The 11242-nt window shown below is 37.4% G+C and overlaps 1 protein-coding gene across 1 annotated transcript in view; it reads left to right on the forward strand.

Annotated features, from left to right (window-relative positions):
- EPYC (epiphycan) overlaps positions 1–10278 on the forward strand; it is a 38597-nt gene extending 28319 nt beyond the window's left edge. The window contains exons 3-6 of the mRNA XM_036761710.1: positions 1632–1790; positions 3298–3500; positions 4142–4237; positions 10108–10278. Coding sequence (XP_036617605.1) covers positions 1632–1790; positions 3298–3500; positions 4142–4237; positions 10108–10278 — 629 coding nt within the window. The remainder of the gene's footprint in view (positions 1–1631; positions 1791–3297; positions 3501–4141; positions 4238–10107) is intronic.
- Positions 10279–11242: the final 964 nt, after the last annotated feature.

The raw sequence follows: 11242 nt of genomic DNA on the forward strand, positions 1-11242 counted from the left end.
CTATGTCATATTTTTCTTGCTTTAATTAGGGTAGAAACCTGGTATTAAAGTAATAACAATAGTTAGCAATTATATAGCACTTTAAGGTTTGCAAAGTGCCTTGCAAATTTATCTCATTTGAGCCTCACAGCAACCCTAGAGGGAGGTGCTTCTATCATTCCCTTTTTACAGACAGGGAACTCAGAGTCAATGAATGAGTTGCCCAGGCTCAGCCTGTGACTGAGATGTTATTTGAAATTGGGTCTTTCTGACTCCACATCCACCATTTTATGCTCTACCTGACCAACCTGCCTATAATAGAAAGAGTGGCACTCTGGGAGTCAGACAAATAGCAACCATTTTAAGCATCAGGTTTTTTTCATTTGCAAAATGAAAAGACAGGAAGAGACCAGCAGTTCTCAATATGATCTGGGGACCTCTGGGAGATCCCTATGAGCTTCTCAGGAATCTTCGAGGTCAAAAATATTTTCATAATAACATTAAGATGTTTTCATTTCTGATACAGTAAACAACTCTTACATAACCTACATAAAGAAGAACTCTTTGATATCATAAAAATGGGAAAAGGACCCACATATACAAAAATATTTATAGCAGCTCTCTTTGTGGAGGCCAAGAACTGGAAATCAAGGGGATGCCCATGAATCAGCAAAAGGCTGAACAAGTTGTGGTATATGAATGTAATGGAATACTATTGTGCTATAAGAAATGATGAACAGGCAGACTTCAGAAAAACCTGGAAAGACTTATATGAAATGATGCTGAGTGAAGTGAGCAGAAGCAGGAGAACATTGTTTACAGTAACAGCCACAGTGTGCAAGGACTGATTTTGATAGACTTAGCCATTCTCAGCAATGCAAGGACCTAAAACAATTCCAAAGGACTCATGATGGAAAATGCCATCCACATCCAAAGAGAGAACTATGCAGTCTGAATGCAGAGCAAAGCAGACTATTTTCTCTTCTGTTTTGTTTCTCATGGTTTCTCCCATTCGTTATAATTCTTCTGTGCAACATGACCAATGTGAAAATGTGTTTAATAGAAATGTATATGTAAAGCCCATATCAGGTTGCATGCCGTCTTGGGAAGGGAGGGGGGAGAGAAAGGGAAGGGATAGGGAGAAAATTTAAAACTTGTGGAAGTGAATGTTGAAAACAAAGAACAAATTTTGAGAAGAAAAAAAATAGAACTCTTTGGGAGAGCTTCAATATTTTGAGAATGTAAAGTGGTCCTGAGAGCAAAAGGTATAAGAACCACTGGGTTAGATGACCCCTTCTGGCTCTAACATGCTTTGCTCTTACATTTTTTTTTTCCATTTAAACACTGGGCTTTAAGGGTAGCTAAGTGGTACAGAGGATAGAGCACCTGGCTCTGGAGTCAGGAAGACCTGAGCTCAAATCTGGCCTCAGACACTTGACACTCACTAGCTGTGTGACCCCAGGCAAGTCACTTGACCCTGATTGCCTCATCCCCCCCAAAATAAATCCACATCAATAAACATTTGACTTTATAAAAACAAAGGTAAAATGTACCAAAATATGCAGCTATTTATATCTTGTTACAATATGTGACATCATCCTATTCTTCCTTAGAAAAAATGTAAATTACCTTGCTTGATTTTGTCTTTTCAGACTTTCCCACCTGTCTCCTGTGCACGTGTATGAGCACCACAGTCTACTGTGATGACCACGAACTTGATGCTGTCCCTCCTCTGCCCAAGAACACAGCCTATTTCTATTCCCGATTTAATAGAATAAAAAAGATCAACAAAAATGACTTTGCACATCTACGTATGTATGAATGGTGGCCCTAAGTCCCCTTTTCCTTAATTTGCTGCTTTTGTTGCTGATTGCTTTTGGTTTCTTTGTTTTCTACTAGTTGTGGGGTTGGGGGAGGGAATAAGCATTTACATAGTGCTTACCAAGCGCCGAGCACTGCACCAAGGGCTTTACAAATATCTCATCTGATCCTCACAAGAACCCTGGGAGGTAGGTGCTTTTGTCATCTCCATTTGACAGATGGGGAAACTGAGGCCGACAAGGGTTAAATGATTTGTCCTTGATCACACAGGTAGGCTCAGCTCTTCCTGACCCCAGACTCAGCCTCTAACAATGGGGATGGGCTCTTGCTCTGTAATTTGTACTCTTAGAGAGTTGCATGATAACTGCATAGTATAATACATGCCTATATGATATGTCTACTGTTGTTGTTCAGTCATTTCCAACTCTTTGTGACCCCATTTGGGGTTTTCTTGGCAGAGATACTGGAGTGGTTTCCCATTTCCTTCTCCAGCTCATTTTACAGATGAGGAAACTGAGGCAAACAGATTTAGGTGACTTGTCCCACTATTAAGTGTCTAAGGCCAAATTTGAACTAGGGTCCTCCTGCTTCCAGGCCCAGTGCTCTAATCACTGGGCCTCCTAGCTGCCTCATGACAGTAGAAAGGTAGTAAATAGATAGATTGATAGATAGATAGATAGATAGATAGATAGATAGATAGATAGATAGATGTAATATATACTACAATAGACTATATGTACATAAATATGTATATGTGTGTATATATACAATTATATATGTGTGTGCGTGTGTGTGTATGTGTGTGTCTGTACACAATTATATATGTGGCCAACCTGTAGGTACCACAGGAGTCAAGGTCAAAGCTGAATTGGTGATCATTCTTCAAACATCTTGGATTCTTAGATGCATCTGTCATCTTCGTGTCTCTGGATATAGATTGTAACTCGTCCACATCTGTCTATCTGTGGAACTTTTGGCAATATCCTCCTATAAATCTTGTACCCAACATATCAAATGCTTTTCCATGATTTTTGTTGTAGTTGTTGCTGCTGCTGTTGTTTAATTCTTCAAACTAAAAAGATGAATTTTTGTGATCATGAAACATTTTTGTTGAGAGATTTTGTTTTCTGCAAATTTGACTATCGGAAAATGTATCAGGGGCTACACCTACTGAGAAGTATCCTTTAAAGAGCAGTGCCCATGGATATTCATGGAATATGAAAGAATAAATGGGTTGTGTTTTTAAAAGATAGGAGGTCCATTTCTTTGCTGAAATTAAATGTTCTTATAATTGCATAAATATGCATGTTACCTGGGGGAAGCCTGAATATCACAGGAAATAGTAAAGCATTTGAATGATAGCTCACTAAAGACAGAAAGCTAGGTTCACTAAGTGTCCATTTCTAAGAACAATCATAATCTCTTGATTTCTTCTTTGCTTTTATTAAAGAGGTGAAAAAAAGGAATATGATATTTTCTGTTTACTTTTTCTTCTAGGTGACTTAAAAAGGATTGATTTGACATCAAATTTAATATCTGAGATTGATGAAGATGCTTTCAGAGAATTGCCTCAACTTCGGGAACTTGTCCTTCGTGACAATCGAATCAGACAGCTTCCAGAGTTACCATCCACACTGACCTTCATTGACATCAGCAACAATAGGCTGGGCAGAAAAGGGATAAAACAAGAAGCATTTAAAGTAAGTTTAGGAGCTCTGTCTCTCTCTCTATTTCTCTTTTTGTCTTTGTCTCTCTCCTTCCACCCTCTCTCTCCATTCTCAGTCCCCTCCTTCCTCCTCTTCTCTCCTCTTTTTCATACATCATCCACCTTTAAAAATTATTTAGGAGAAACAGAACAACTTGCAGATGTTTTCTTTTATTCTTTCCTGAAAGAAAGCAGAATTACCTATTTCCTTCAATTTAAGAAAAGCAAACAACCAAAAAAATTGGTCTTCATGAAGGTCATGGGAAGCAGTTGTTGTCATCATCAAGAAGCATTTCTCAAGTATCCAACATCTAGCCAGTGCTGGGCTCCTTTGAAATGTGCACTGACCATAAAAAGCTACTTTATCTTTGCTGTAGCTATTAGCCATCAATCCCAGTCTAAGACACACTTGTATTCCCACTGTACGAAACTTTGTTTTTATGCTTCTTAAAGAGTTTCATGTGATATTATCAAAATTTTATCCTTTCAGATGAATTGATATTATTTTTCTAGTTCTGTAAAATAAATCTCTGGTAGTTGATTGGTAAAAAAAAAGTTTCATGAGAAATGAGAGTAAAAGTCAAATTACAATAGTTCTCACTTTTCACCAAATTCCTGTCTTTGGTTTTCCAATAGGATATGTATGATCTCCATCATCTTTACATTACGGACAATAACTTGGATCACATCCCACTACCATTGCCTGCAAACCTCCGAGCCCTCCATCTCCAGGTAGGCTTTTAGCAAGGAAATAGATTGGACAAAGAATGATGTCCCACTTCAGAGAGAAAACAGATGGCAAAGGGACTTATTTATTCGTCAGAAAATACATTCATCTTCCCATGATGATTTGGCAAAATGAAATGCCATATTTTTCTTTTCGCTTGACTTCTGAGTCAAGTCTGTCTCTACAATTCACTGCCTGTGAAGTGTTTGAACTAATGCTTCCTTCAACTCAAAATCTATGTTCTTATGTCCTCTTTTTATTCTGAAAATTAGAAATTATTGTAACAGTTATTCTGTCCACTTATTAATTTCTAGTAACACTTTAAAGCTTTAGAAACTTATCCCTCCATATCTGTCACTATTTATTTCACATGTTTCTCTGAAATAAAAAATGCAAGACAACCACACCAGCATGAGATAGGATAGTGGAGTGGGGAAGGATATTTACTCTTAGGGGCAGTGAAAGAGAGCATAAGATAATAGGACTTTAAATCCAAAGGGAAAGGGATCTCAGAAGCTATTTAGTCCAATCCCCCTATTTTACATATGAGGAAACTGAGGCCCAAAGGAAGGAAATGACTTGACCAACACCACACAGTAAAATTATTCTAACTTACAATTCCATTTTGTTATTTAGCTCCTGGGAAACAAGTTCTATTCTTAGGACTCCATTTCATGCTTTATATAAGAATTCACACTCACTGCTCATATGTTTTATTTTTAGGGGGAAGGGCAGGAAGTAATCCCATAGCTATTTCTGTAAAGAAAGTCCCACTTCCTTTCTCACAAACTAACATAATGGTAAGATTTAGCATTAGCTTTTTTTTCAATTAGGCATCACTTCTCCTTTGTAAGAATCATTGGAATAGCAGATATGTTCATCTTAAACAAATGTTTTAGCTTAATATATGATCAAACAAATTAATCCTTCATTTCAAGTATGAAAAATATCTAACCCACAGGTTAAGTCACACTCCCCTAACAATTACTTCCTAGAATATGCATTAGATACCTGGAAGTGAAAGACCATTTATACCCAGAGTAGCAAAGAATGGGCACGTTTTAAATTGTATAGTAGTCATATCAGACAGAAGTACAAGATGGCACTGAAATCATTTACGGCAGCTCTCTTATTTTATAGTTGAGGAAACTGAGGCTCAAAAAGTCTATCATTTGCCCAAGGTAACAAATATAAGAGAGTTACAGGGCTGGAATTTGAACACAGGGCTGCTGACCCCAAATCCAGTAGTCCTTTGCCCCACATTGTCTCATGGTTTCATAGAATGATAGAATGTTAGTACTTGGCAAGATTATCTACCTTCTAGATAATCTACTTTCCATTTAGCAGATAAAGAAACTGAAGTCCAGGGAGCTTAAGTGATTGGCCCAAACTCATATAGGGAATGGGAAGAATACTAGCACCTGCTTTCCCAGGGTTGCTGTGAGGATCAATGGAGATGACTGATTAAATGACTTGCCCAGGGTCACCCAGCTATTAAGTGTTCTAAGACAGGATTTGAACTCAGATCTTCCTAACTCTGGACCCAGCTTTATCTACTATGTGCACTGCACCAGACTGCTCACCTCACCCCCAATTTTGGTATCATGTATCAAAAATTCTCTTTTCTATATTAACTAATTTTATCCTCATTAAAAACCATCAGAATGTGAAACTAAGAACAAGATAATTGAACCCCTTGATGAACCCATACTACTGTTCTTTTAATTCCAATGCATTCATGTGCATGAAGTCCGTGTACAACATAGCAAGAAAGAGAAAAAAGAAACTGCTTCTAATTTTTTCAAAGCACTTTAAAAGGCAGAAAGAATTTTCTTTCTCTGGGTTTCAGAGTCCATTGAGGCAGGACTTTTGTCAGATTTACATGGTGTTGGGGATATTTTCAGCTGAAATTCCCTAGATTTAATGAGATTTAGCACGGTATAGTAGACAGAGAGCCAGTAAGGCCTGGGTTCAAGTCCCATCTCAGAAATAGACTAGCTATGTGACCTTGACAAGTCACTGCTCAATGTCAAAGGCAACTCTGTAAGACAAACAATATTTGTATAGCAAGTGCTGATCTGCAGTGGTTCTTATTTATGATACTGTTTATATGGCACTTTGATGTTTATAAATAGTTACATATATTTATTTATATATTATTTATTATTTATAATAAATTTATATATATATATATACACATATGTATGTACACACACACACACACATATATATATATATATATGTATATATAATCTCATTTTATCCTTACCTCAACCCTGAGAGGTAAGAGTTATTATTATCCCTGTTTTACAGAGGCTTAAAGTTTTAATGGCTCCCCCAGAATCACATAGATCATATGTGTCTAAAGCAAGATTCAAAAATTTAAGCCTTCCTAACTCCAGATCTGACATTCTATCCTCTGTACCACCAAACGACTTATTCTTCCCTACCCTGGTGGAATCACAGATTTGGTTTAAAAGCAAACAAATCAAAAAACAAAACCACCAACATTTTAAGTGATTGTTCTCTATTTCCTCTATTGTCAAGACACCTTTGTGATTTATGATTTCATAAATAACAATAACTCATGGTCACAAAGCACCTTCCATTTTATAACCTGATTGTCAAGAAAATGGTGGTGGTGAGATAGGGCTATATTTAATTAATTTCAAAGTAACCCACAAAGATTCCATATGATTTATGGTGGATATATGTGCACTAGAGGCAGCATGGTGTTATGGGTAGAGAGCTGGCCACTGAACCAGGAAGACCAAGGTTCATATCCTTTCCCTAACATATAACTGGCTATATGACCCTGGGTATTTAAATCCTTTAATCTCTCAGAATCCCCAGGGAGCTTTTTAAGGTTCTTAACAGAGAAGGGTAAGGGTTAGAGGAAATTCTTCATTTGGAAATTCCAGATGCCAATGAAATCACAAGTTTGGTCCCTATCTTTGTGGAATGTTAGGAGAGGGGAAAAAAGTGGTTACGTACAAGAAACTGGGCCGCTCATTAAATGGACTAACCTCCCAGATTGTAAACTGCTTGAAACTTGGTATTGGCAAAGGAGAAGTGGGATTTTGTAGAGATCAGTCTTGTGCCAATAACGTGACAACACTTTGATATTGCGGAAACCATACGTTGTTAACAATATCTGTAGAATTAGTGTTCATGTTACATCTTAATTTCACCCCAATATCCCTCAAGATTTTTTATAAATAATACTCCCAGAATTCATTTAAATGTCATACGGCATATAATATGCTCCTGTGATAAATAGTATTAAATAGTCATGTAGACTTGTCTCATGGCTTCTTCCTAAGTTGATGTCCTGTTCAATGGCCAATTACTCAATAAACAAGCATTAATTAATTATTCTCCTACCTCACGTCCAGTAGAAGTGGTTGGGACCAAGGAAATTAAAGGACATTTTCTGAGTATAGAGGACATAGATAATGAAAGAAGTATAATATAAATATATAAAATATATATGTTATAATATATAAATATATTATAACTTATATTTATATATAAATATAATAAAAACATATATTATATATAATATTATATAAAATAAAATAAAACATATGAAATTACCAACACAATGAAGTTCTTAAGAAAGGGATACTGCCCATTAATACAATAAGAATCTAGAAAAAAGAGAAACTACTTGAGCCCAAATAGAGGTCCAGGCTTCTTCCTTATTCATACATATTTTGGACCATACCTCACTTCAGTTATTTCTCAGTTGTGTCTGACACTTCATGACCCCATTTGGGTTTTTCTTGGCAAAGATACTGGAGTGGCTTGCCATTTCCCTCTCCAGCTCACTTTAGAAATGAAGAAACTTAGGCAAACAGAATTAAAGTGACTTACCCAGGGTCCCACAGCTAGTAAGTGTCTAAGGTTGGATTCGAACCCAGGAAGATGAGTGTTCCTGACTCCAGCCCTGGGACTCTATGCACTATGGTGCCACCTAGTTCACTAGTATTAGAAACAACTTGGTGAGGAGATTCCTCCTACTGATGAAGGCAGGCACCTTTTCTGAGATTCAAAGTCTTTGAGTGCTGCCTGTGAGGGGAGATGACTTGCCCAGAGTCACATAGCTCGTATGGTACACAAGAGGGACTTGAATTCAAGTGTAGTTGCCTCCTAGACGAGCCAGTATACTATGTCTCAAATCCTGTTCTGAAGCCTCATGTTGTAAAAGTGAGCTATTCTCTTGAAGGCCATGATCATGTTAAATAAATGCTAGCAGGTGCCACCTAACTAGAAAAGTCTTAAATTCTGAGCCCTGTAGGAGGAGAATAGATAGGACCATGGATGAAGATGAGAGTATATAAGTTATAAATGAAAGGATTAGAGGAATCTTTAAGATACCTTTCACTTCTAAACCCGATGACAATATTCTCCAATTTCTTTGTGGAAAATAAGGGTTATGGAAAAGACCTGGGGACTGAAGGTATAATTCTTTACCACCATGGGTATTGTGGAGGGAACATTAAAGCTGTCTAGGATAAGGACAAGAGGAGGAATATGATCTAGATGCTAAAGTTATCTACCATGTTGGAACTGGCTCATAAAAATGGTAAAAAAAAGATCTTTTAAGATAATGGCCCATGTATGTAATCCCTTCTTCAAGGAGGCCTAGGATGGTGGATGGCTTGAGATCAGGGGTACTGAGCTGCAGTAGGACTTAAGCCAATCATTGAGTGTTGGCAGTAAGACAAGGACCAATATGGTCCCTCTAGAACTGGGAGCCGCCATGATGCCTAACAAGGGGTAAACTGGCCCAGGTCAGAAACAAAGCAGATCAATGTTCTTTTGCTGATCAGCAGTGGAATCAGGCCAGTGAACAGCTATTATACTTCCAACCTGGGCAATATAGACAAGCCCTTCAAAGGAGGAGGTGGTGTCCAATGTGATATTCTTGTTATGTAGTTCAGATTTCAGTTGGGGTCATAGGATCATAACTCTCTAGGGAAGAAGAGCCTCCAAGGCCAATCACTGAAAGATAAGGCAATTTAGGTTCAGAAAAGGGAGTTCCTAATGCTACAATAACACGTAGACTTTCTCAGGTTATCTCAGAGCTACCCTATTAGATTCTTTTGGTGGTTCACTTTTCCCATGGCCCTGCCCTCTTTTCCTTCCTGGATCAATCAAACCCTTTGACTGCTCTCTCTGTAATCATATATTTGGAGCCAAAGGGACCTCATGAACTTTCTGGTCCAGTTCCCTCATTTTCCAGATGAAGGAACTCAGTCCCTGGAAAGTTAAGTGATTTTCCCAAGTGTCTACATAAAATAAGAGTGATAGAAAGAAAAGAGGTGAAATAAGCTTAGGGTTATTTGTTAATGATGATGAGAGGAAGGACGTAACGGGGTTTGTGGGCAGAACGAGTAGGGGAAGGTAGGACAAAGATGAGATAAATATCAGTAATACGGTGCAAAGTTGTGTGCCTAGAAGAACAGGTATTGAACAAAGATACCTTTTGAGTTGTGAGGGTGGGGGTAAAAATATGGCAGCATATGTCAGATTGGGGAAGATGGGAGAAAACATATGATTGTAGAGGATAGCACATTGATCTTGTAATGAACACACATGGATTCAAATCCTACCTAGGACACTTATGAGCTTGTGTGATCTTGGAAATGAGCATTTAAATTCTCCAAGCCTCAATTTCATCACCATAAAATGGAGTTAATATTAGTTGTATTTTCTCACAAAGCTTTTGGAGGACAAGCCTGAAAGGGCTGTATAAAAGCCATCACTGTGGTTTTTTTGCAGAGCAAGGGAAATTAAAGCAAGCACTAACTTGTCAAAGATAAAGACAAAAATTGGGTTTATAACATGGCTGTTTGTATTCCTCTTGCAGAACAACAACATTCTAGAGATGCACGAAGATACTTTCTGCAATATGAAAAACTTGACCTACATACGTAAGGCTTTGGAGGACATTCGGCTGGATGGGAACCCCATCAATTTGAGTAAAACTCCTCAGGCATACATGTGTCTACCTCGTCTGCCAATTGGTAGCCTTGTCTAAGCCAAATTCAGGGCTCAGGCAATGCCCTGTGCTAACAGCAAGAGAATTGTAATAAACATGCTAGCACAGAAAAAGCCATGTATTGTTTGCAAATCTGTATTTAGAAATTTGTTATAAGTTAAAATAAATCACAAACATCTGAAGTGAAAAAAATTCAAAATAGATGATATCAATATAGAAATACCTAAGGCAATGCCAAACTTACAGGTTGAGCAAATTGAATTAGAAAATATGTAAGATTTTCATACTTAAATACTCACATTTAATTTACAGTATGTATGACTTAAAGCTAATTGTTCAATAAATGAAAATTTATTAAAAAACACATATACTTTCAGTATTTACCCAAAGTTTGTTGTTATAATCAGACTTTTCTGTTCTTTTCATTAAACAATGGTGTTGTTTCCCCTGAAATCATTAGATTCTGGATTGTTGTGAACAAATAAAAGTACTGGAAAATTATTCTGACTTTTTGGGAAAATATTCATTATTATGTTAACTCATTGCAACCACTGACTCTTTTACAATACGCCAATATTCCCCACGCAAGGATATTAGACATTTTCTCTGGATGTCCCCTATGCCTCTTTGCCTACTGACCTCCCTAACTTCCTTTAAATCTCCACTAAAACCTCCCTTTTACTGGGTCCTTCTTATTTCTATTACTTTCCTTCTGTCAACTACTTCCTACTTATCCTGTACATATCTTGTTCTTTATATGTGTGTTTGCATGTTGTATGTCCCATTAGACTATAAACTTCTTGAGGGCAGGAACTTTATTTTGCCTCTTTTTGTATCCCTAGCCCTTAGCACAGTGCCTGGCATACAGTAGATACTTAATAATTGTTCATCAATTGAGTGATTCAGTTGGGTGGCAGAGTGGATACCAAGGCCTGGACTTGGAAGCCAGGAAGACCATATTTTTGTATTCTTACTTGAGCTGAATAGGTAGAAAACCGAGGTA

The sequence above is a fragment of the Trichosurus vulpecula genome, chromosome 5, assembly GCF_011100635.1.
Source record: "Trichosurus vulpecula isolate mTriVul1 chromosome 5, mTriVul1.pri, whole genome shotgun sequence".
In the NCBI taxonomy this organism is placed as follows: domain Eukaryota; kingdom Metazoa; phylum Chordata; class Mammalia; order Diprotodontia; family Phalangeridae; genus Trichosurus; species Trichosurus vulpecula.